General features: G+C 41.3%; 1 protein-coding gene across 2 annotated transcripts in view; it reads left to right on the top strand.

The window, feature by feature from the left end:
• Window positions 1-26,629, top strand: part of LOC117041264 (rho GTPase-activating protein 7-like) — an 89,925-nt gene that overhangs the window by 12,920 nt on the left and 50,376 nt on the right. The window contains exon 1 of one of the 2 annotated variants that reach the window (XM_033139838.1): window positions 5,290-5,714. The exons of the other annotated variant lie outside the window; for it this stretch is intronic. Coding sequence (XP_032995729.1) covers window positions 5,600-5,714 — 115 coding nt within the window. The 5' untranslated portion in view covers window positions 5,290-5,599. Of the gene's footprint in view, window positions 1-5,289; window positions 5,715-26,629 lie in introns of those variants that run through there. 2 annotated transcript variants of the gene reach the window in all.

The following is a 26,629-nucleotide window of genomic DNA, read 5'->3' as shown; positions in this document are numbered from 1 at the left end:
CTGAAGTCTGCACTGATACATACATCCAAGAATTGAAATATATATGCCAAAGTGTTGCAAATTTGTATGGTGGAAATGTTACTCTCATAAAAATATTAGGCATTATATGACATCAGCATAGCACTTTATGAGAAATTAGGTTAACAATGGTTTTGGCAAACTACTTCTATTTCTATATTTTTCTACTTTATTAAACTTTATTTCATTCACTTCAGATATACTAAAGATCCCACTGCAGAACTGGTAGCTTTATTTTGCTCCTGGCATGTGTAATTACTATGTGAGTAACTCATTGGGCTTATGTTGCTATGCAAATTACTTCATAGATTCAAATGACAAACTCTAGCAATCATTTAGTGCAGCCATTCTGCTGAACCCTCTACTCTTCCCGCCCTTTCACCATATATGACAACCCATAATATTGCAAAGAGCTGCAAATATGGTTGTAAATATACAGTAAAATTAAAAAGAAACAAAACAATGTGGCTAATACATAGTTTATTGATAAGTGATAACCAATAAAGTTGTCAAGAAACTATTTGCATACATGCATTCTTTTGGGATAATTAAAGCACACTAGCATATGTTTAAAATCAAAACTATTTACAGCAGCTTAAAATTTAGGTTAACAGGCATAGCAGGATTTTGCCCAAATCCACAGGCTAGTAGGGTAGAGTTGTCTCTTGCTTGCATAACTTCCTGTAAAAAAAGCTCCAAATGTGTCTTGGAATATCTTTTTCTTTTTAAAAGATTTACTCGCTATTTGAATTGCTGAAATGAAGGTAGAACAGTTTTTAAACAAGCTTCCTAAATGCAGTTCCTTAGCTTTATAACCTTGTACTATGGAAAGGTGAACATGAGGATTAATGTTTAGAGAATGTAATATCAAAAGAAATACTACATTGCTACAGGCAAACCTGCAGTAAGTTATTCCTTGCAGAGGAGGGAGGTATGCTACTATCCAGCTTTTATCACATCTCTTCTCCTCATGTCTCCAGTAGATCCCAAACAGATCCATGCCCTCCAGATGTTTTACACTATAATTTCCAGGACCCTCTGCAGTAGTATTTTATTGCAGGTGTATTCTACAATATGCTCTTAAGACAGAAACAGAGCTTAGTGGTAGATTTATTCAGCTGTTTTGTTCTGTGATACTTCCCCAATGCCACCATATTATATTGCTCTCTGGAGAGGCTCTAATGCAACAAAAGTGGGACAAAACTAAACCAGAGCATATGAAATAGTTAATTTCTGTGAATTTCTGATTGTGAGACATTTGTAATGTGAATGAGCATTCTGGGCAATATAGTTTTGCATTCACATTGCAAAGTGGTTTAAAAGAAGAAACACTTTATTGACTTTTTCCACTTGAGGCATAATGTTGTTTAAAAAAACAAACAGTGTGTAGTTTGTGTGAAGATGAGGCAAAGCAAAATTGGTGGACCCATATCTCCAAGCAACAGAAAGTTCTGTGTAGGCTTTGGAGGGCAAAATACTGAAAATCACTGGTAACTTGGATAATCTGTGTAGAAATGTATGGATTTAGTGGTTTTCTGGGGGTACAATAGTAAGCAAGTAAAAAGTACCAATTCATAATATTTCTGCTCCCACAAATACAACCTCTTTTGCCACAGAAGGAAAAAGTCCAGATTCAGTCAAGTTTTGCTAAAAGATACAGAACCTTAACTTTCTCTAGCTTCCGTTGTCAGCTTCCTTACAGAAAGGTACCGGTGTGTTTTCAGGGAAGCATTAAGAGACAGACTTCCGGCGCTGCTGCCATGGCGAACAGCGGATCCCATGATAGCGGATGCTAGCTGTGCAGAAAATTAAGAATAATCTGGGAGTAATTATCCTTGCAAGCCCCTTCCCCCTGGGCCGGGGGCGGGGAGAGTTTTCACTCATGGATCATCTGATATCTGCCTCTCGCTCCGATAGAATGTGGGGGCAGGGACGCAGAGTGCAAAGCACTGCACGTATTGGAAACTCCAACGTGGTTGCTATGAGCGGAGCTACTTCTGTTTCTTTTAAGATGGATCTGAATTTGGACTTAAGAAACAGACGTGCTCTGGATGAAGGAGAAAGATAACCTGCTAAATGAATCCGCCACTGAGTGCCAAGGTTTTGATCTGGAGAGGACTCTCATTGTAATTGGATTGCTATGTAAGTGAAGGGGAGCCTTTGTTCTCTTTTTTTCATTATATTTGCTATGCTATGATTCGGCAAGCCTTCACTGAAGAATAATTACTAGTGGAATAAAATTATTAATGGATTACAACTATATATGGAATGTAAGAGGGATTCAGCAAGAACTTTATAATTTTCTTGATGGAGTACTTGAAGAAATAGGCTACCCGGTATGTGAAATACAATGGTACCCCGTGTTACGTACGCGATCCGTTCCAGGTTGCGCCACGTAACCCGGGTGTACTTAACACGAACGAACAACAGCAACAAAAACCCCAGAAGTTCGCGGGGTTTTGCGCTTCTGCGCATGCATGTGCTCCGCGGAGGACTTCTGGGTCGTGGAGGTGCGTAACCCGAATGTACGCAACACGGAGCGTATGCAACACAAGGTATGACTGTACTGTGATGGTGTGACCTTTCCAACTAAAGAGGACTCTAATTTATTATGGTTTTGGTGAGATTAATGTAAACAAATATTTCACACAGAAAGCTACAGGATATAAATTTCATTTGCAAGTTAATGGATATAGATTTGTTAAATACGAACGAAAGTCATCACACCAGTGGCTGCTAAAATAAAGGATTTAGATTGGAATTGTTGTATTTGAACTAATTAAGAGAATTGGAGCAGGATCAAGGAATAACATCAACTCCTGATAACCGGAAGTCATCCAAAAATGTTGAATTCGGAACTGATTAATTGGCTCTTTTGATTGTATTATGATTTGGTATTGTATTAATGTGGCCTCCATTGGAGTATTATTAATGAAAAATTAATAAAAATTACTTTAAAAAAGAGAGACACCTCTTAAAAATAGCATAGTGTTGCACGCCACCCCAATCTCAAGAGGTGAGAGATTCTAAGGGTTCCAGGCACTTAGCTGGGATTAAGTTTCCTTAGAATGAAGGAGAGCAGAGACTGTACTGTCTGTAGGATATATGATTTATTTACACATATATACAACCTAAGGTGGAAGGGCTCACAACATTAACACCCCAACAGATATTGCCTCCCCATTAGGTTTCCAGGGAAGCCTCAGGGCCCAGCAAAGAGCAAAACAATATTTGGCGAGAATTCTCTCATACATTCTACCCCTCAAACTCATGTCAATAGTTGTATTGATTGGCCTCAGACCCTGCTGTGTATGGGATGCACTACCAGCCACTTCATAGTATATAAGAAGTGCTGTGCTGAATCAGACAAAAGGTCCATCTAGTCCAGCATCCAGTAAGATGCATCTGGGAAGCCCACAAGCAGGACATCAAGATAATGGCCCTCTACACTGTTGCTCCTCCTGGTTAATAACAACTGATAGGTAGACCTATCCTTCATGTATCTGTAAAACCATCACAGATTATATGATGTTTGTTTGTTGGCATATTGAACAGAGCTTGGCGCTTTGAATATTATGTCCTTTCGTCTAAAGCAGGGATGGGGAACCTGTGGCCCTCTGGATGTTGTTGGACTTCTGTTGCCATTGTCAAGAGCTTCACATGTTCTCCATCCCAGCTCTAAAGCAAATAGACAAAGGGGGAAAGTTGAGGAAGTGTACAGCCAGATTCTGGATAACGCTTGGGGAATATGGATAGTATTCAACAAAGTTTTACTCAGAATAAACCCACTGAAAGTAATGAACATGACTTAGTTCAAACCATCAATTTCAGTGGATCTGCTCTGAGTAAAACCTAGTTGAATACCACCTTGTTTATTCTTTGACATAGCAGCCAACTATTCAGACTGGAGAATCCATTCAGGCTTAAGTGATACACTTGAACATAATCTGCAAATGAAATATATCTGTAAGGTGACACCACATGTGGCACACTCTAGCAGTTTGAGGGAAGAGATCCTGGCACTGCTGTCTTTTCAATATGCTCTCTCATCCTAGGATGGGAATAGTTAAAAACCTACCACTGAAGGAAATGTCAATGTCAAAGCAGTGTTTTCCACAGAACATCTATTTGAATATTAAATACTCTGGAGTAGTTGCACATTCATTCCAACGGTCATTGTGGATATGACTGCCAAGGTTCCACAACTTTTGTTTGAACTATTCATTTATCATAATGAAATGACAAACTCGATTTATCTGGTATTGGGAAATATTGGGCAGTGTGCAGCGCTTCCTGTGAACGCAGTCTGAAACCTGTACTGTATTAACCTTAAAGTTAAGCTATGGAGATGGGAATGGGATGGAAGAGAGAATGGGCTTTTATCTGTTGAGCACTTAGCATTTGTTAAGCAGTGGGGGGAATATGTGATTTTACCATGACACATAATTACTGTGGAGCATTCCTGTCACAGGATGAAGTAATGGCCCCTGGCTTAGATGTGGGGTGCAAGGGGTGTGTGTGGAATAAGACAGGCAGAAGGTAGCTCAGGATCTGTGGATAGAGTTTCTGAGTGATTTGAGTTAGATCAGCAAGGATTTTTGACTCCCAATTTAGCAGAAATAAAGTGGCTCCTTCCTGCCCCTTGCCCGTCCTAATTTTGCTGCTGAAATTAAGAAAGCTTGGGATATTTTTTATGTGCAGGATTATGAGCTCCTGTACTCGGAGCCCTGGGTTCAGAATTATTTCATTCTAAGTGTATATGAATCTTGAGGATCTAGGAAAAAGCAAAGTCGACCCTGCAAGCCTAAATTCTGCCTGCCTTTGGCTTGCTTTTAATGGGAATCTTTCAAATTCATAGATAGCTCTGTGCAATGAGTATGACCTGTGATACTTAAATGAAACTTCCAGGTTGAGACGCATTTGCAGGAGGAGGAGGAGGCAGCAAACTGAAGGGAAAGTCTGTTGTGTTAATTCCTTGCTTTGGGTTTCCCAGACACATCTGGCTGTCCATGGTGAGAAACAGGATGCTGGACCCTTGGTCTGATCCAGCAGGGCTGCTATTCCCACACATAAGAGAAGAACGGCGCAGTAAGAAAACTGGAAAACAAGGAAGTTTGTTATACACACTGTTGAGCTGGAGGAGCTTGGAAGTAGTACAGAGAACTGCCTGCCTGGCAATGTTATTCTGTGGTTGCCTAACTCTTTTATTTGCACTGCAGAGCAATCAGCATGTTTTTTTTTAAAATGTGGCAGCTGAGATGCAGATCTGCTCTGAGTCAGGGGGACTCCGTCAGGCTGCTATTTCCTTTTCAGCCTGACCCCAGATTGTTTGGAAGGAGTTTCTCACTCTTCCTCCACCCAATTCCTCCCCCCCCCCCGCTTTCCATCCTGGCCTCTGAGGGGTGTTAACAAATTACATGCATGCTCTTTATACAGCAACCTTCTCTCCCCCACACACCCCCATCTGATCTAAAAGGAGAAAACTGCCTGGGAGAACTGCATTGTCAAAGATGGTAGATTTTTGCTCAGCTCATTGGATCTTAATAGGCTAGCTGTGCCTCTGTGGGTTGCACAGCAAAGGATGGCATACCCAGGGAGGTCTCGTTTGAGGAGGTCTTTCAGTGAACATATCAGGGTCTCCACCAACAAAGCATGGGATGTCTTCTGGAAGAGCGCACGAGAAAAACGCTTGTCAGGTCAGTTGTCTGAGTTCTTTCACTACTAATCTTCACAATTTACTTGCCTTTATTGACTGTGTGCACTTTCCATACAAAAAATGGAGAGGAAGTCTCTTAGGGAGCTATCACTGTTGTATTGACATAAGTATATATGTTATCCCACCTGAGATTGTGGATCTGGGTCATACCTTGGTAATTCAGAACGGGAAATGCAGGATATTGGCTCATTGCTTTCTTAGTTGTTGATGCAAACCAGCCTCAGTACATTACTCTTCCAGTTAAATATGTCGAATGAATATGTAGTAAACTAGACGTTGGAATTTGGAATCGTGTAAAATCCTGGATTGTGACATGTCAGATTAGTCCTGTTCTTTCTTAGTGCATGCAACTCTCAAGGGTGGTGACCACAAACAGCTGTTATGAAAAGCCGTAGAAGAAATCTAAAACACTTGGAACGAAATGGTTGTATATATGTTCAGTTCACTGCAGTATGCAATGTTTTGATGTTCTAATGCCAAATGGAGATATATAACTATTGAACCTTAAATCTATGTGATAGCGTGCAGACTGACATGTTGATACCCTGACACTCAGTGGGGAAATCTGGTAATACCAAGTGAAACATTTAAGAAATGTCTTCTAAATACAGCACTTTTCAAATAGTTCAGCTGTGGTTGGAGGACACCTCTTTTTTGGCGAGGAAGTTTTGACTTTTTAGCTTGACCTAATACTGCTTAGCAATTAACCAGATCTGTTGTTAGGAGAATATTGCTTCCTGTTACCCTCAAGTTCATCTAAGTGAGTAGGGACTGTGGGAGGGAGGCATTGCACCTATGCCAGGATGGGGCAAGTGTGGTTATGTGTGGCTGCCTGTCTGTCAGCATGTCTGCTAGCACTGGGGTGGGAGAGGGGGCAGAGCCTGAAACTATCAAAGTCTACTCTGCTCTATTTGGACTTTGCATTCTCACTTACCTGCCCTGGTGTAATATAGGTATTTGTTTATTTCTATATTACATTTATATCCCATCTTTTTCTCAAAGGAGCTCGTAGCATTGTTGTTGTTCAGTCGTGTCCGACTCTTCGTGACCCCATGGACCAGAGCACGCCAGGCACGCCTATCCTTCACTGCCTCTCGCAGTTTGGCCAAACTCATGTTAGTAGCTTCGAGAACACTGTCCAACCATCTTATCCTCTGTCGTCCCCTTCTCCTTGTGCCCTCCATCTTTCCCAACATCAGGGTCTTTTCTAGGGAGTCTTCTCTTCTCATGAGGTGGCCAAAGTACTGGAGCCTCAACTTCAGGATCTGTCCTTCTAGTGAGCACTCAGGGCTGATTTCTTTGATAATGGATAGGTTTGATCTTCTTGCAGTCCATGGGACTCTCAAGAGTCTCCTCCAGCACCATAATTCAAAAGCATCAATTCTTCGGCGATCAGCCTTCTTTATGGTCCAGCTCTCACTTCCATACATTACTACTGGGAAAACCATAGCTTTAACTATACGGACCTTTGTCGGCAAGGTGATGTCTTTGCTTTTTAAGATGCTGTCTAGGTTTGTCATTGCTTTTCTCCCAAGAAGCAGGCGTCTTCTAATTTCGTGACTACTGTCACCATCATACATGGTATTAATTGCCAGCCTTGTTTAACTAGGTTAGTCATATTAGTAGGGTTTGTACCAAAGGAAAAGCATTGGTTAGCATTTTGAGGTACACCTTTATGGTAAAAGGAGGATTATTAGACTAAAGACTGTAGGACCCTAGGGTGGGGAAAGGGAATCCTTTGAGACTTGCTTGAACCCCACACTCAAAATATTTAACGTTGGAAGGGGTTGGGGGATGTGAGTCGGCTGGGCCTTGGTCAACCAAGAGATCCCTACTGCTCCTATTTGGGACAGCTTTCTTTGCTTACTTTGAATGACTTCTACCCAGGTATTCAAGCTTAATTATTATATGTTCATGTGGACAAGTAGTGCTTCAAGGAAATGGTTAACTATATCTGAAAACGTGAGTATTAACCAATAGTGAAGGTGCTCAGGGCACCCATTCTGATTGGTTCTATTTCTGTAAATCTTGAACGCCTAGAGATTTTGGAATTGATTAAAGCAAATGAGAGGCCTATGGCCCTCCAAATGTAGTTGGAGTCCAGCTCCCATCAGCCTCATCCAGCATGGACTTTTGTTAGGCGTGGTGGGTGTTCTGGTCCAAAAACATCTGGAGGACCACAGGTTCCCCATACATTCATTAAAGGAACCTTAATTCAAACATTGTGATACTAAAGGTTTACTTATATGGCTAGGTCTGCTTATTGCCGTCTGTCCTGGTAATGTCCAGTAGGCCTGCTGTTTATGTTCTTTGCTGAGTCTGGGCTCATAAGAATGTTAAGAGTCGTAGACAGGCAGAGCAAAGCGTCATAGACATGGTCACAGTTGCGAAGATATGCTAGCAGTGGGGAAGCTGGAGATCAGTCTTTGCCAGGAACATCTGTATGTGGCTTTGGGTAGGCCAGTCACTCTTAAGTTTTGGTTCCCCATATGTGAAGTATGATATATTGCCATATGTCCTCTTTTTCCAGTACACGTCCTCTTTTTCCTGGGTAGAGTTGTCATAGCAATCCATAGAAGAAGTCGGCAGATTTGTCCCTTTTTTTGCTCTTCAAAACATGGCAACCCTGAAAAACTACAATCTGTAGTGTAAAAGACGTAGCATAAAAAAAACCATAGGGACAAGACTTAGAACATGAGACATTAATTAATTGCTCTTGTAGGTTCAACAGAAAAGTTAGTGCATCTGGGAGATAATGTTAGGAATCCCCTTTGCCTGGCAAAGAATAATCCAGAGTTGCCTCATGCATTTGAAAAGGTTTCAAGCACTTGTAGATACTGATGCTTGCCAGGGTTAAATCTAGTGAATGGAAAAGCTATTTTCCAGGATCCTCTTCCATAATCCCCTCTCTTCCCTTTGCAATATTGATCATTTATTTATTGATTGTACTTTAATCTATTTGGGGTAGGGTGGTAGGCACATACGCTTTGGATGCCCAAGATCCCAGGTTCAATCCGTGTCATCCTCAGGTTGAGCTGGGCAAGACACCCACCTGGAGAACTGCCGTCAGTCTGTCTGCAATGCAATGCTGAGCTAGATGGACCAGTGGTTTGATTCTGTATAAAGCAGCTTCCTATTTATTCTGTTATCCCACACCACAGGCTTACTTTTTACAGAATTAAAGCTGGGAACCTGGGGGTTGTGGATCATCCTTGCAAACATTCATGGACTTGCATCTAGGGAATGGTGGCATATCTCCAGCTCCACTTTCCTTAAGGTGAACATACGTTATTAATAACTAGCAAGATGTCTCCCCCAATTATGGAAGGATTCAAATATAAATGACGGGAGTGTGTGGCAAGTCAGGATGGGCTGCAGCCAGGGCCCATTAGCCTCACTGAAGCAGTTGCCTCAAGCAGCAGTAGCCTCAAGCATCAGTTGCCTCAAACAGCGGGTCAGAAAGAGAGGGGCCTCCTCATGTGCTTTTGCCATTCTTCCTTTGGCTGTGGATTCAGCGCTGTGAGGATCTTGCCGCTGTCCACCTGGGCAGGGCTCTGGGCCTGACGACACCCCAGGCTGCCTCCAGTTGCCTCAGGACACAACGTCCCCATGGAGGCCGCCACAGGGCAGAGGAGGCAGCGAGGCGAGGGGTGTGGACTGCAGACACTGCCCCGTCTGCCACCCTGGTCCCCAGAATTGCCCCCACTGGGAATTTCCTGATGCCAGTGATCCTGCTCTTGCTGCTGCTTGTTAAATCACCCTTAACAAACTATGATTCCTGCAGGGGAGCACCAGTTTATTTTTTTGCCTTGGGTGGCAAAATTTCTTGGACCACCCCTGGCTGCAAGAAAGTGTAGTATTGCGTGCCAGTTCCTACTTCCAGTCTGATTTTTTAAATGTGTTGTTTCCATTATTCCTCACTTTCTGCATTCATTTGGAATCTCATCTGTCCCTTTATTCACCTTCAGTTTTGACACTGAAAGAGTGACAGATGGAAAAGATCATGTTGCTTGCTCTATTCCTCCAGCCACTAAATTGGAATCCCTGCTTACTTGATTTGATTAGCAGTGATAAGATAACTGATAAAATTATTAATGCGTGCCCAGAAAGCCACTCTGTATATCTCCACACATTTTGAATTTGAGCTAATCATCAAACACATTTAAAAACCTTGCTATCGCACCATTCACTCACCAGAGCAGGGGAGGGAGGATCTCTTGCCATAATTCCACTGCAAGAAGCCTGCTCTTTTGACTGTGTTCAGGACTCTCCCAATAGCAGATTGATGAGATGGCTGTGGGAGACTGGATGTTAAGAACATAACGTGAAAGTTTTTTCTCTAGGCACCCATTGGAAAATTTGAATGGAGTATTAAATAATATAAATAACCTTTAAAAGGTTAAGCTGAATTGATGATGAGAGACAGTACTTTTTGTGTACCATTCTACCTCTCACTATAGACACCAATAGATAATTAGCAAAAAATGGTTGCATTTGCATCACATAGTCTGCAATCCTAACCCCACTTACCTGGGATCAAGACCTATTGAATTCAGTAAGACTGACTTCTAAGTGGAAATGGTTAAGATGGCACTGTTAATGGGCCTTTTTCTGCCCCTGCTTGATTCCTGCTTGTTGCTGTCATTGAGGATTCTCTGTTCTTTCTCATCTCCCCTACCAGCCAACTCCTCCAGTACACTCTAAAACTTCAAATGCCATACACTTATATAAAAACGAGTTTGCAATGTTCTGTTGTAATCTAGGCCTGGCAGATAAGGATGACCTCAAACCTCTTAGTGGCCGAGGTCACCAAGGCCCGGTCTCTGCAGCACTATCCCAGCCTTCCTTTAAGCAGTGTGGTTGTTTTTTAGAAAAATCTGGGGGAGAACATGAGATCTGAGGCCTGCCTCAAAAAACCTGTGGTTCAGCCACAGACACACCCAGTGACCCCCTGACTATGCCCCTCTCTGTTTCCCCCCAGTAGAATGCAGGCTTGGATTGAAGAAGGCAAACAGAAAGCAAAAAACATTCCTCTTCAACCAGGCCTTCAGCTGATTAATATTCTACAGCCTTTTAAATGTGCCTGTGGGAAGGGGGGTATTGTTTTGTTGTTTTTGTTTTAATTATCTACTTGTGTTTTTATGTGAGTCACCTTGAGATGTTGTGATGAAGGGTGGTATATAATTTTTAACAACAAACAAACAAACAACCTGCCACCTTTTTTTACAGTGGTAAGAAAATGCCCCCATATATAATAACATAATAATAACAACATAATAATGAATTAACATAATTACATAATAATGAATCAACATTTAGGTAAAACATTAAATACTTTAAGGACTCCTGTGACCAAAATGAAATAATCAATTTATTTTGGTCACTGACCAAAGTGCAACATAAATTATATAAGTTAATACCTTAATCGCTAATTTAAAACATATTAAGACATTGGCTGTTAGAGTCATTCAAAGCTTGTCTCCTTAATTTGTGACCAAAATGAATTTGGAGCTTTGAGTAAGTACAGCAGTATGTTGGCACACTGCTTCGGATTCCAGGCAGTAATCTCTAGCCCTCTAAAGGGGGGGGGGGAGCAGAAATACCTGACTCTTCTGTGTGTATGTGTGTAGGTAGCCTCTTCCCCAACAGCTACAATTAATCTTTGATGAAATAACCATTTTTCTTCAGCTGTTGGGAGATGTGAGAGTATTTTGGAGCTAAAATAAAGCATTCCACGCATAAGATAAATAAAAGCTTTAATGGCAATGACAGTAACAAATGGCCAAGTTACTTGAACTGGCTTTATAAATATTTTTCTTTTAAGGAGCTTTATGGTTTGTTCATTTGAATCATCTAGTCCTCTAGTACAATCATCTTGTGTTAATCTCAGTTAGGAAGGAAGAGAGATTCATACAGCTGTCCTACAGCTGGTATTTATCCTGCTTTGAACATGTAAGAGTTGCTATAAGTGGGATCAGTCTCCTTCCTGAAAAAGTGATATAAAGAAACATAAAAGTTATTTCTTTGTTTCTTTCTTAAAGCAAGGTTGAAGCCGCTGTCAGAGCTACCCTGGATATGCTCTTTTGCCTTTTGATTTATTTATTTTTTGTGGTTAACTCATTGGTTCAACCTGGTGGTGGGGAGTAACACATTGGTCCATACAGAGAAGAAGTGGGTTGATTAGATAATTAAAGAAGGACCCCTGGATGGTTAAGTCCAGTCAAAGGCGGCTATGGGGTTACGGCTCTCATCTCACTTTCAGGCCGAGGGAGGTGAGTGGGGTATGCACCCAATGCCTATTCCAAATCCTACCTACACCTGGAATCAATAACATTGTGGCCAATTTTAAAACCCCAAAACGTCCAGTTTGTTCCCTTTCATAGGGTAGGCCTTGCTCCATAGGAGGGGTCTCTGTAAGTGAGCCCACAATGTCAGCCCTTTGTCGCTATCGGTTGGAGAAAAGGCTTTTTTTAAGTGTGGGGAGTGAATGAGCAATAGCAAATACTAGGCTTTAAGATGGAATTCCATGGAAATATCAACTAGGTGACAAGCAATGTTTCTACAGCAGGGTGACAGTGAATTTTTACATATACAGCTGTGTTTTATTATCCTCTGTAAACATAGAAGCACAGGGAAGTTTTAAAAATTCCTACATATTTTTCCATTCCTAATGTTTGTTACTATTTTGGTTCTTAGTACAAATTGCACACACATTTTTTGTCCAGCGTTCCCCCCGTCCTGCACACACACCAAAAAGCCTGCTGCAGCAACGATCAGAATGTGCTCTACAAAACAGACAATTGTACTGCAAAAGTAGACATTAAGTAGGTCTTTAATGTGGAACTGTTCAAGATTCTTTCTTTTCCAATATGTTAATTATATCTTGGTTGATCTAAGCATCTGTTGCAGCAGGCAAATCTCTATATTTGTGCTGGTTCCCCGTTTTCTGTCAGGCTCATTCACTGCATTGTAGAAGTATCTAGGCGTAAGAAAAGAACGTTATATTCAGTGTTGTGTAGGTGTGGGATTCCTGTCTTTAATTCCACTTCCAGCTGATTTGTGAAAAACTGAAGCTGTAGAAAGGCTAAGGAGCTCTAGGGTGGAGTTGAAATGGGGATTCCATGCAGGAAGGAGGAGAGAATTGTCTGAAACTGTAGAGGAGCAGTAGTGTCTGAAGGTGCACTCTCCAAGGTGGCTTTGTACAGCCTAGACCCCTGGGCTCTCACTTGTGGGGTGCCTCAGGGTTCTGTCCTCTCCCCCATGCTTTTTAATATCTATATGAAGCCGCTGGGAGAGATCATCAGGGGGTTTGGGTTGGGTGTTCATCAATATGCAGATGACACCCAGCTCTACCTCTCTTTTAAATCAGAACCAGTGAAGGCGGTGAAGGTCCTGTGTGAGTGCCTGGAGGCTGTTGGAGGATGGATGGCGGCTAACAGATTGAGGTTGAATCCTGACAAGACAGAAGTACTGTTTTTGGGGGACAGGAGGCGGGCGGGTGTGGGGGACTCCCTGGTCCTGAATGGGGTAACTGTGCCCCTGAAGGACCAGGTGCGCAGCCTGGGAGTCATTTTGGACTCACAGCTGTCCATGGAAGCGCAGGTTAATTCTGTGTCCAGGGCGGCTGTCTACCAGCTCCATCTGGTACGCAGGCTGAGACCCTACCTGCCCGCAGACTGTCTTGTCAGAGTGGTGCATGCTCTGGTTATCTCCCGCTTGGACTACTGCAATGCGCTCTACGTGGGGCTACCTTTGAAGGTGACCCGGAAACTGCAATTAATCCAGAATGCGGCAGCTAGACTGGTGACTGGGAGTGGCCGCCGGGACCACATAACACCGGTCCTGAGAGATCTGCATTGGCTCCCAGTACGTTTCCGAGCACAATTCAAAGTGTTGGTGTTGACCTTTAAAGCCCTAAACGGCCTCGGTCCCGTATACCTGAAGGAGCGTCTCCACCCCCATCATTCAGCCCGGACACTGAGATCCAGCGCCGAGGGCCTTCTGGCGGTTCCCTCACTGCGAGAAGCAAAACTACAGGGAACCAGGCAGAGGGCCTTCTCGGTAGTGGCGCCCGCCCTGTGGAACGCCCTCCCGTCAGAAGTCAAGGGAATAAACAACTACCTGACATTCAGAAAACACCTAAAGGCAGCCCTGTTTAGGGAAGTTTTTAATTTGTGACTCTGTATTGTATTTTGATATTTGTTGGAGGCCGCCCAGAGTGGCTGGGGAGACCCGGCCAGATGGGCGGGGTATAAATAATAAATTATTATTATTATTATTATTATTATTATAGTGGGGAAACTAATTTCTAACTAATTTCATTAGCCACTGCAGAGAATCCAGCTGTAGCATTGTTTGGATGAAGACCAATCCTAGAACTGCCACTTAGCTTCCCTGCTGTGCAGTAAAAGTTGAATTGAGCAATCCCTGTCACTTGCCTTGGCTGCTGGAAGGAGAATATATGTTGCAAAAGTGAAAATGGGGCAGGGAGATCTGATGCTCCAGTGGCACTCAGTGTTGTACAGTATTCTTTCAGTTTATTTTGTTTGAATGGTACGCACGTGGAAGCCACAAATGCAATGTTGTTCCTTAAAAGCGGTTTAATACTTCTCTAGTACTAGAGATAGCTTTCTGGCAAAGTAGTTTCCCTACAAACCATCGAAGGAGTTTGTTTCATAGAATCATAGAGTTGGAAGGGGTCCTGAGAATCATCTAGTCCAGCCCCCTGCAAGTTTAATATCACAACAGCTTGTATCTTATATACTACTATTCATTTAAAAAAATCAGAGCAATGATTTTTACAACAGTCAATGCAGATGAAGCATTTGAGTAGTGGTGAGTCATTTCTGAAATGTCTCATCTCCCACACAGAAGCAATTTAGGGTGTTCATTCTTTGTGCATCTTCACCAGTTGTTGCCTGTAACTTCCGGCATGGTGCAAAAACTTATGCCAGCCATCACTACTCTCTCACCAGGCCTCAATGCAAGTGGAAAGAATTGTGTCTCTTCATAACCATATAGTCACGTGGATGGCAATATAGATAGTTAATGCATGACTAAACCTAGATCTGAATGAGATTGGTGCAGCCTCTTAACAGTCCCAGGCCTGCTGTCATCTACTTTCAACCAGAGACAGGAGACAGCTCTGTTCCAGAGTGGGATTTTGTTAAAAATATTTTGGGTTTCTTCACATTTTTAGTTTCATTCAAAGTTTATTTAAATTGCAGTCATTTACTATTAAAATGCACACTTCATTACATTTATTTATTTAAATAATTGTTTTGTGTAGTTATTTAAAATGAAGACTAAAATGCCCTTTTACGTGATTTTAAAGTGCCCTTTTGAGTTTGTGTCTCCACCACCTTGCAAAATTCCAGCATACCGCAAAAAAGCATCTCCAGTACTTCCCCTTCTATGTGCATAAATGAACAGTGTCTTGCCTGTCAGTATGGCTGTGTGAAGCTATTGTAAAAATAAGTTAAAGCCTAAGGAAGATCTGCAGGGCTGTGTACTGTTGGGAGATTGGGAGTCTGTACAGGAGAAGATTAATGGAGCCAGAGGCACAACTTTGGTTAGAGAAGGGAAGGGTGATAATTGTTAAATGATCTTCCTTAAGCTTTCTGACCAGTGACATCATCTTCTAGTTGTTTCTGTGAGTGAGAAGAAACAATGAAAAACTGCAGACTGATGGCGGGAGCTGAGTTTTGTACTAATGGTACCTGTATTTTGTTGGGTTGAGTTGACCGTTTCAAGGGCTGCCTGGTCCAAGTTTAGTTTGAAAATAAAGAAACATAAGAAGGAAGAGCAAGGGGCCTTGAAGTTGCCCATCAACAGTGAACACTTGAACTGCAGTAGCACCTTAGAGACCAACTAAGTTTGTTCTTGGTATGAGCTTTTGTGTGCATGCACACTTCTTCAGATACTGAACTGCAGAGTAAGCAGGTACACAGGCAATCTGGTCAGAGTCTTCCCTGCTATGATGAGATGTACTGTATTGTATTACTACTTCAGTTATAGTAATCCTATCTGAATGTGCATCTGCACACATAAATTAGCATATGCAAATCTTCACCCTCCTTTTTCACACACACCCCACAATCCATTCCCTCCTTTTTTGGTGATTTGTAACTGGCCACCTTACAGATATATAAAAACATGATTTGATTTGATTTGATTTAATCAAACACATACTTTTAGTGTTACCATCTTACTACTTACAGCAGAGTACAGTATTTAAAATTATAATACAACCACAATAAAAGAGCATAACCGGTTTCAGGTCCAATTACAAAAAAGCTACAGTAAACAAACAGGTTTTCAAGGCCTGAAGTGATGGGAGCTTGTCTAATAATGCTTGGAGCATTAAATAAAGTGTCAGATTACTAGTGAAAACCTTGGTCACAAATTCAAAACTATCTAGTAGTAGGAAGGTCTACTGAGTTTTCAGTGGCTAAACTTAATATCATTTTTAATACACGTAAATGTCTGCTGATTTTGTTTTTTTACTGCCTGTATGCTGAACAACAGCTTTTTGAGTCCCTGGATTTCAAACAGAAAGCAGAAGTCTTTGAATGGAATTATAAGATATGGGATAGCAACAGAACTTGTACCTGTGGTTCTGGAGAAAGTGAGGATCTTCCAGATTTTCTCTTACATGCTATGTACAACATGGCCAATGAAGTTGTGCTGGCATTAGTTCTTATGGAACCACCGTTTTGGAATTCTGCGCAAAGGTTTGTTTTCTGTTAAAAGGTGTCAATGAGACGGTTGAAAAGGTGCTGTGCTTACCCCAGAAGGGGGCAGCAAAGTAGCAGCATCTACTCCAATTCACCACTGAAATACAGTACAAGAGCTGAGATTAGAAACTGCAAATAATAATCTTCTTGCCTTCACATGGCAAAGCTTTTATTTAAAGAAAAAAAAACCTGGAATGCTGAACTAAAAGGAGAACAGACAATGTGGACAACTTTAAAAAAAAAAAATTATTGAAACCACCATTGCTGCATTTTGATTCTTGCAGTCCTCCTTTCTTATCAGGCTTTAAGTTCCATACTATTAACTCACAGTAAGTCTCAAATATTTATCAAGGTACCCAGTTCTGCTAATGAAATAACTAGTTCCTTAAACCCTCAGATTTAGCAGGTATTCTGCTTACTTTTTACTTTTTACAGATGTAATGCAAAATCGGTCAGAATAAACCTTTGTGCATTCCGTAAAGATCCTCTTAGGTGTTAAGATTGGCAGAGGAGGCCCTTTTGGTAGTTCCACCATTATCTTCAGATCTTTTGGGGGGTGGTCGAGGAAAGGGCATTCTCTGGGCTTTAGTGTAACCTACTTGATTACTTCATTATTTCAAGACAACTGTGGGTGGGTATCTCTAAAAATAAGAATCTGTTGGTTGGGCTGGTATGGAGGGTATTTTTCCCATAAAACAAGCGGCTAGTAGCTATCCTGTTAAAAACCTCCACTCTGAATTAGTCTCATAATGTTTCACACATAGCCATAGGTTCTGTTTGAAATGAAGGCTGCTGAAAGGAATCTGCATGTACATAAGGCTGATAGGTTGATTGTTTCTCAATGATTAGGATACCTTTCCTTAAAGATAAACCTACTTGTATGGTGGGGTCTGAATTTTGTGTCTAGCAAAAATGAAACAACGTTGTGGTTTTGAATGTTGGTTGAAAGAGGTTCTAACCCAGTGACCCCCCCCCCCATGTTAGTTTTCTGCTTGCTGGATTTAATAATGAGATTCCCATCCCTGCAAATTGGAACTGACAGTACAGAACAGAGGCAGAAGAATAGCTCATCTGATTCCTACTTCATTTTGTTGTATGTGGAGAATATGTTGTTGACTGGCTAGGAGGAGGAAGGTGTGTTTTCTGGGGGAGTGATGCAGAATCAGCAGTTATTGCACCTGTTTTACAAGTATGCTTTCTTCCACTATGTTGTGTTTCTATTTTTGTAATTAATATTACAAAGTATCTCTCCTCCAAAGGAAAAAGGTAAATGTAAAGGACCCCTGACAGTTATCCAGTCGCAAGTGACTCTGGGGTTGCGGCGCTCATCTTGCTTTACTGGCCGAGGGAGTCGACGTTTGTCTGCAGACAGTTTTTCCGGGTCATGTGGCCAGCATGACTAAGCCGCTTCTGGCGAAACCAGAGCAGCGCACGGAAACACCATTTACCTTCCCGCTGCAGTGGTACCTATTTATCTACTTGCACTTTTTTTGGTGTGCTTTCGAACTGCTGGGTTGGCAGGAACTGGGACCGAGCAACGGGAGCTCATCCCATCATGGGGATTCAAACCGCCAACCTTCCGATCAGCAAGCCCCTAGGCTCAGTGGTTTAACACAGTGCTAAATGCTGTAGTACTTCACTGCTTGAGATGGGAAGCACATAGTAAACCAATGGAGGAAGAAGCAAAGGGAGGATTGAGAGGCCACTTGTTATTACTTGGGAGGTGTAAGTGTTGTAATCTGAGCTCTCCCAATTTTTCCCTGTTAACTTCAGAGTGCTCCAAAAGTATGATATAACATTGAAGAAGTACAACTGGCATAAGAGACTCTGTTGTGGTTTCAGTTCTAATGGAAGAAACAGTTGCTTGAAAATAGAAATAGGAACAGAAACCAGTGTTGTTCTAACTCAATTACTGAGCTTGACGTAAACTATAGCAATAATTTAACCAAAGAAACCATCATCCTGCCAGCTGACTTTCCACTCAGCACTATGCTGTGAGCTGTGGGAACAACCAGATGAATGGCTTCTTCATCCCCCCCCCCCTCAACAAAAATCAGCTACAGATGGCAGAATAAACTTTTTTCTGACTTCATGTATACACACAGTTTTGTAGCAAGGCAGCCCCTGTCCAGCCTGTAGTAAAAATTACACCATTTGAAGTTTGCAATTGTTGGCATATGTCTGTTTCAGCAGGCAGTGGAAGAGCATGCCTTCACGGGTGAAGTCAAACCATTGGAGAGTTACATTACCTGTGGCTGTAGAGACTGCTACAGGACAGACATGTTTTGTTGAAACTTGGGCCGATGAAGGCATCTGGTTGTGCTGCTTCAGATGCAGCATGGTGTTTCTATGCAATAGCATTTTACCTTTACCTTTTAAAGTTGCATGAGGATTTAAGTATGCCATTGACGTATTTCTTTTGAATGTTAAAAGATGTTTGTAATACATTCTGAGTTCTGTACTGGCAGGTGTCCAGAAGCAATACCTTTATTGGGATTTCTGCATTCCTAAAGGATTGACATGGACTTTCCATACAATGGGAAGCAACAAAAAAATACAACTGCATAAAAAGCAAACAGTGAACCATGCTGCCTTCCTTGTTACCACTCAGGGCCGTCTTAAGCATATCCGGTGCCATGGTGCAAAGATCCCTCCGGCACCCCACCCCATCCCCATTTCCCAGAGTTTTCGACCTTTTCCCAAGCCTTTGTAGAGATCGCTCTCCTCCCGCGGAGGCTTGGGAGGCAAGCTGCACGGCCACCAGGCATATGGTTGGCGGGCACAGCTGGCGGGCGTGCAGGGAAATGGGAGGCTGCCGGCAAAGCCGCGCAGCTCCCCCACTCGCTGGGGTGCCCCTGAGAGGCCAGTGTCCTGGCACAACACACCAGTAAGCCCAATAGGAAAGACGGCTCTGTTAGCACTATAAATACAGGATGGATTCAAGACAGCAGGAACCAAATACCAGCAAGCAGCTGTATTTACTTCCCAGTGTCTTTGAAAGGCTAGATCATCATTCCTTCCTTCCTTTCATTTCTTACTGCTTTAAATTTTTTAAGAGGTACAAAAATCTCAAAGTGGTTTACTGCATATTAAAGCAGCAAATAAAACATTACTGAAGAAAGTAGTAGATAGCAGATAGCTTCTGCAAATGTGGGCCTACATAATTTCCAACGTTGGAATAGCAGGAAATCCTAGGTGTTGGTTGTAACTAATTTATCATTGAGAGCGCACATATAAGTGTGACTTGAGGGATATTTTATCAGCGATGTTGATTGATGTTTAATGGGCCAATGAACATTTCAACACAAAGTGTTGATAATAAGTGGGGCATACAAAGTACATACTGTGCAAAACCCTGATGGCTTCCAAACACAACACAATCATGCATCTATATTGTAAGAGGGTATAATGCACAAAATATTCATCTTTTGGCATCTCCCGGATTTACTGCTGAAGCTGGCACCTAAATAAGGATCAGCTGCCAGGTGGAGGAGCACAGAATGTTCAGGGAGGACAAGTCAAGTTTTTACTTGTTTTGAAACATCCAAACAATATTGGAAAGTCCATGGAAACGTGATTAAAATAACTCTTAGCACTAGAAAACAAGAAACTTTGGTCTAAATATTACTTTAAAATATTGGAACGGGGAGCAGGGGGAGAGAGTTATAGAAGTATGTGATTCATATATACTTTTGTAAATTTGATGTTGTTTTCTAAAATGAACAGTTTTACATGGAAATGTCTCCTCTTCTGTGATTTTATATTAAGATTTGCCATGACCCCTGGCATCCCTACTTAGATAAACAAACAATATTCATGTATGTTCCTTCAACATTATCCTTAAGGAAATGAGCTTTTAAAAACCAGATAAGCGCTGACAGTATTTTGGAACAGTACATCCAGGAGCTTTTCCTTTATAAATATGACAGGTTCAAAAGACTTTTTTTGGGGGGGGGGGGTGACAGAGCGAGCTAAATGTAATGTCTTTGTGCCTCTTAATGTTCAACATGATCAAATGTGACCTTTCAGGTTACACAGAACTCTTCAGCAGAATTTACCTGTTAAATTCAAAATTCCATAAAACTGCCTCACTGTTTCAGACCAGAGGTCAACTTACTTTATACTTGGGTTTTAGCAACAGCTAAACAAAATCTCTGGGAAATTAAAAGAAGGGCATAATATCAATAGCCTTTCTTTGTTATTTGTCCCCAGCATTTGGTAATCAGAGGTGTAGTGTCTCTGAGCTTCAGGTTCCATTTTGAGCTATTATAATTGATAGTTGGGTCTATCATTCATTTAAATTGTCTAATTATTTCTGAAAGCCACCTCATCTAGTAAGAACCATTGCATTATTCAATTATTGTCTTAAGCATGAACTTCCTAGGTGACCAAACTGCTATTAGTTTAGTCTGAGCCCCATTCATGCAATAGTGGGATGACTGTGGCCAACATAAAGTGACCAACATAAAGTAAGGATCATTGAGAGAATTAGGGTTTTACATCCATTGTTAGTAATTTTTCAACTACCTAAAAGGACAGTTCTGATGTAGCAAGCAGCTTATTTAACTTATATGCAGAATTCATCATGCAAAAGGCTGGATTGGATGAATCCCAAACCGGAATTAAGATTGCCGGAAAAAATAACAACAACCTCAGATATGCTGATGATACTACCTTGATGGCAGAAAGTGAGGAGGAATTAAAGAACCTTTTAATGAGGGTGAAAGAGGAGAGCGCAAAATATGGTCTGACGCTCAACATCAAAAAAACTAAGATCATGGCCACTGGTCCCATCACCTCCTGGCAAATAGAAGGGGAAGAAATGGAGGCAGTGAGAGATTTCACTTTCTTGGGTTCCATGATCACTGCAGATGGTGACAGCAGTCACGAAATTAGAAGACGCCTGCTTCTTGGGAGAAAAGCAATGACAAACCTAGACAGCATCTTAAAAAGCAAAGACATCACCTTGCCGACAAAGGTCCGTATAGTTAAAGCTATGGTTTTCCCAGTAGTAATGTATGGAAGTGAGAGCTGGACCATCAAGAAGGCTGATCGCCGAAGAATTGATGCTTTTGAATTATGGTGCTGGAGGAGACTCTTGAGAGTCCCATGGACTGCAAGAAGATCAAACCTATCCATTCTCAAAGAAATCAGCCCTGAGTGCTCACTAGAAGGACAGATCCTGAAGTTGAGGCTCCAGTACTTTGGCCACCTCATGAGAAGAGAAGACTCCCTAGAAAAGACCCTGATGTTGGGAAAGATGGAGGGCACAAGGAGAAGGGGACGACAGAGGATGAGATGGTTGGACAGTGTTCTTGAAGCTACTAACGTGAGTTTGGCCAAACTGCGAGAGGCAGTGAAGGATAGGCGTGCCTGGCGTGCTCTGGTCCATGGGGTCATGAAGAGTCGGACACGACTGAACGACTGAACAACAACAAACAACAACGATATAGCAAGATTGTTCTGAATACTATATACAGGTAGCAGTTTCACCAAAGTCGCTCCTAATTTCTAGTTAGAGATGTTGCTGAAGTGTTCCCTTGAATTATTTTTAAAGGATTTCATAAAGTTTTTCCAATGTGACTGACTGTATTGCATTTTATCATTTTACATTGTTGCCTGTTTGCACAGCTTTAAGCTCCTCTTGGGACCTCTTCAATCTGCTTTGGCTTCACTTTCCTGAATGATTTTGTGTCTGCTGTTGTTCATCTTAATTGTAAAAACTGCATTTATCCCTATGCTCTATTTCCTGTGCTTTGAGCAGTTATAAATCTATATTAATTAGGCATGTTCTATTATCTGTTAATTTCTTTGAAGCTTTGGTAAGGAACTTTATGAAAAAACTGAAGTACAAGTACATTAAGTCTACAGAATCATCCCTACTAATATGTTGATACGCTCAAAGAATTTTAAAGGAAGAAAAAGCCACAGTATCTATTTGAGGAAGCCATCCTGATTCTATGTGAGCAAGGTGGTTTGTTCAATATGTTTAATAATTCAAGCAAAAATGAGGTTTACCACTTTACATGGTGCAGACATTAGACTGCTAATTTCCTGGGCGTCCCCCCCCCCCGGTCCCCCCGTCCCCCGCTCTAGAGACTTTGTTATTTTATTTTATTTTTAATTGCTTCCTCCAAATGTTCCTCCAGATTATAAAGCAGCTGGTTTTAGAAATGTGATGAATAATTTTAACTGTAGAGTTGTTGGTTTTTGAGATCATACTATTTGGCATGCGTGACTTGTTTGCAAGTACTGTAGTTCCCTATACTGATAGGCACATGCTGAATGTAAATCTGAAGGTTTTGTTTGATACTCCCATAGAATAATTGAATAGCATTTCTGAACATTATTTTGGCATGCAAAAAGTACAACTCTCTGTTACTGCCTCATGCAGCAATAGATTGTAACATTTGTATTTTTAACATTAACACACACACCCTGCAACTTCAAAAGAAGTAAGTGGCTTGAATAGTCTGCTTTGTATAATAACTGTTCATTCATCTGCCCTTCGCATGGTACCTACAGCCTGCTTAACTACAGTCATAATTATTCATAACCACTTACCTTCGGTAAAAGCTTCCAGCAACCCCACATTCCTATCTGACTAAAAGCCTTTAGCATTTCTTCCCAATGTGATGTTATCTAGATTGGTTCAGTACCGCTAAAGCTGCTGCTCTTATGATTCAATTTGACATTAGCCAATTCTTCAGGTATGAGGAGAACACACCAAAAAGGGGAGCCTTATCATAGTATGAATGATTTATATTCTATTGGCTGGGAATAGGAGAATGCCAAAAATGTGCTTGGAAGAAGAATGGCTTAGCTTAGACTGGTGGCAGGGTAGAGAATATAATTTATTTATGGCAATGCTTTGAAACTGGCCCATGTGGGAAGTGGCTGGATTTATCTTGTGTAATCATTTGTGCCTGTTGATATGGAACAACCATTGTCTTTCCAAATGACACCAAATACTGGAGCCAAAATGTGGAAATTGGTATTATTGGTGTCAATGGCATGAGATAGAAGTGTGTCTTATTATTAATTTTTTTAGACCAGGCATATTATTTTGCTATCACATAGCTATAAAATTATTCTGTAATGCAGTGATGGATAAGATAGAGTATTTAAAACCACTATGGGAATTACATTTGAACTGTAATATTGAGCCAACTAAATGGCATAATCTTTGGGAGAAATGGCCATTTAAGCCTATATCGACAAAGATAAAAGAAAATATTAAGATACTGCATTGGTGGCATCTTTCACCTCTCAGAGGCTATAAAATAAACCAGCAATCCAACCCATTATATGGCTGTTGTTGTTGTTCAGTCATTCAGTCGTGTCCGACTCTTCGTGACCCCATGGACCAGAGCACGCCAGGCACACCTATCCTTCACTGCCTCTCGCAGTTTGGCCAAACTCATGTTAGTAGCTTAGAGAACACTTCGAGAAGTTAGTAGCTTTGAGGACTCTTATTATCACATGTAGTGGAGCTGTGAGAATGTTCAAGGTTTTTGGAGTTTAGAAATGGATAAAGTTATTCTTTTCACAGTTCAAACGTAATTCCCTTTTTAATGATGGCAAATTTTAGCTCAAAATTGGAAGGTAGCTGCTGATTTGACCCTTGAGGAATGATAAAATAAGATCTGGAACACTGCACTCATGGAAAAACTATCTAAGCAACTTAAGGCTCTAAAAAAATATGTACCAAACAAAGACTATTTTGAGGAAACATGGTATATTTTTATTCAACATATCAGAAACAACAGGATGAGGACACCGCCTTCGGCATTTGGCAATTTCTGGCATAATGTGTGGAAACAATACATGATATTATATAATACCTACAATTGATCTTAATATATTCACATGATTTGTAAAATAACTTACCTCTGTTTGAATGATGTACACACATTGAATGAATGGTAAGGGGGTGAGAATAGGGGTTCTTTTGAGTTAGTTTATCTGTGTTCACTGTTGAAAATGCATAAATAAAGACTACATAAAAAGAGAACTGGAACAGCAAGAATCAATTAACCCTTCTGTAAATATTTAAATGCAGAAGTACAAAGTGCAGAATGGGCATGGATCTTTAGCAACATACCATCTAACTTGATCAGTGTGAACTTAAAATAATTTTGCTTTCAAAAAGGTGTACTAGTGGTGTCTTAATTCAAGAAGATTAAGTACAGTAGGATATATCCCAGCTCCTCCGCTGTACTTGGCTGGTGTCAATCCCTACAACTTGACTTGATTTACATTTTCTGGTCACACTTTCATATTGGACAACTCTGGAGAGACTTAAAATTCAACAGATGACAGGTTGCTACTTTTTGATCTCAATCTGACCATATTCAGTCACTGGTGTAGATTGGAACAAAGTGCACTGACCTTCCAGAAAACAGTGGCATGTGATGAGTGTTGAAAGTCCATTACAGTTTTGCTAAAAAGAAAAACAAAAACCCATTCAAACAATAAGCGACTATAGCACTATAAACATCTCATTTGGAAGGGCCCTTGGTAGAGCCTGAGAGGTTCTGACTTCTGAGAGGTAACAGTAGCTGCTATTCTTCATCCTGCTTTACCATCTAAAAGGAGGTAGTCAGGAATAACAACAGTCTGTTTCTGGGTAGACCTTGCTGTCAGCCTGCTATGTCAGTCCAAAAGAGTGTGTGTTTATCCCTCTTGCTAACTTGTGAGGGACAAAGCCTGTGCCACTTAAGAATCTAGTTCAAAGGCTGGAATGTATACATTCTATCTACTAGTCTTTGTCTCATGGCTACTTCATTTGCTAATTTTTGCACTCAGGACAATTCAGGAAGACACATCCACAATTTTGGGGGTTTGCTGTAAAGATACATGCAAATAGTGGACCAATGTGAACTGATATTTCCAGGATTGACTGACACCTGAATATGTGGAAATTATAATAGCGAATTCAACAGCTATGCTACTTCATAAATGAGTGGCACAATCAACTTTTCCTCTGTCCTAGCTTTAACTTGAAGCTGCCTTTTCTCCCCGGTGTCAATGCTGAATTCAGGTAAGATCAGGAATTTCCAAAGTAAGGTGTTCCTTCAGAGTTTTTAATGTGATCATATTTGTGGAGGTCCAGATTTCCTCTGCTATGGACAAAGGAACCTCACTTTCATGGTTGCTGCAGCCCTAGAGTGTAAACAAAGATGGGTTCTTCTATACTTCAGGAAATCTTCCAACAGCTTGCAGGAAGTTACAGGGTTTAGGAGTGTTTACACAGTTTCATTAAACAAAAATAAAAGTATATTTGTCTTCCCTGGAATGTGTTAGAGAGAGCAGTTTCTTAGTAAAGAGAAGCAAGATCAGAGCCCATCTGATACAAAGAAAATTTTGCCACTTGTAAATTAGCTATAAAGGTGTAAGCTTGATCGTTATGGTAGCTGTCTGGGCATTCCTTTCAGTAGCACCTTAGAGACCAACTAAGTTTGTTCTTGGTATGAGCTTTCTTGTGCATGCACACTACCATGAAAGCGTAGCATTCCTTTGTTAGAGAAAGTGCTTGCTATTGTTATAACCTGCCCTGGGATTTTATGGTGAAAGTTGGGTATGAAATCGTACAAATATATTGGAGAACTAATATCTCTCCTGTTCAAAATGCTCAAGTGAGAACTTTGAAGATGACAAACCTTCCTCCTAACCCCAGCTAGGAGGAGCGCAATTATATGAAGTGGGGTGTGTGTGTGTGTGGAGTGGGTATGAGGACAAAAAAGGAGTTTTGGAAACAGAGAAATGGCCAAGTATTAGCAGGAGGCTGGCAGCATCTTGGGTGTTGAGTGTCCCTTTGGTGTGTAGGAGTGCACATGTTGCTTGCTGGTTTCCACTTACGCTCTTTTTGTCAACAAACGAAGTATTTTAAAAATGTCCTGAGTGCCACCTTCAAAGGAAGCCAACCTGAACAGTGCTGCCCCAGGAACTTCTTGCCATCAGCAGTGGGGGGCGGCGGGGTGCATAATCATGTTTTCTAAGCACCTGTTTTTAATGCAGCAGTTTTCTGCTTCTTTCTACTACTGCTGCTGCTACTAAGGCTTAGAAACAGAATTGTAGAGTTGGAAGGGACCACAAGGATCATCTAGTTCAACCCCCTGCAATGCAGGAAACTTTCGCCCAAAGTGGGGCTCGAACC

Source organism: Lacerta agilis, chromosome 2 (genome assembly GCF_009819535.1).
Source record: "Lacerta agilis isolate rLacAgi1 chromosome 2, rLacAgi1.pri, whole genome shotgun sequence".
Taxonomy (NCBI): Eukaryota; Metazoa; Chordata; class Lepidosauria; order Squamata; family Lacertidae; genus Lacerta; species Lacerta agilis.
The sequence above is the reverse complement of the archived record's forward strand: the minus strand, read 5'-3'. Positions and strand labels throughout refer to the sequence as shown.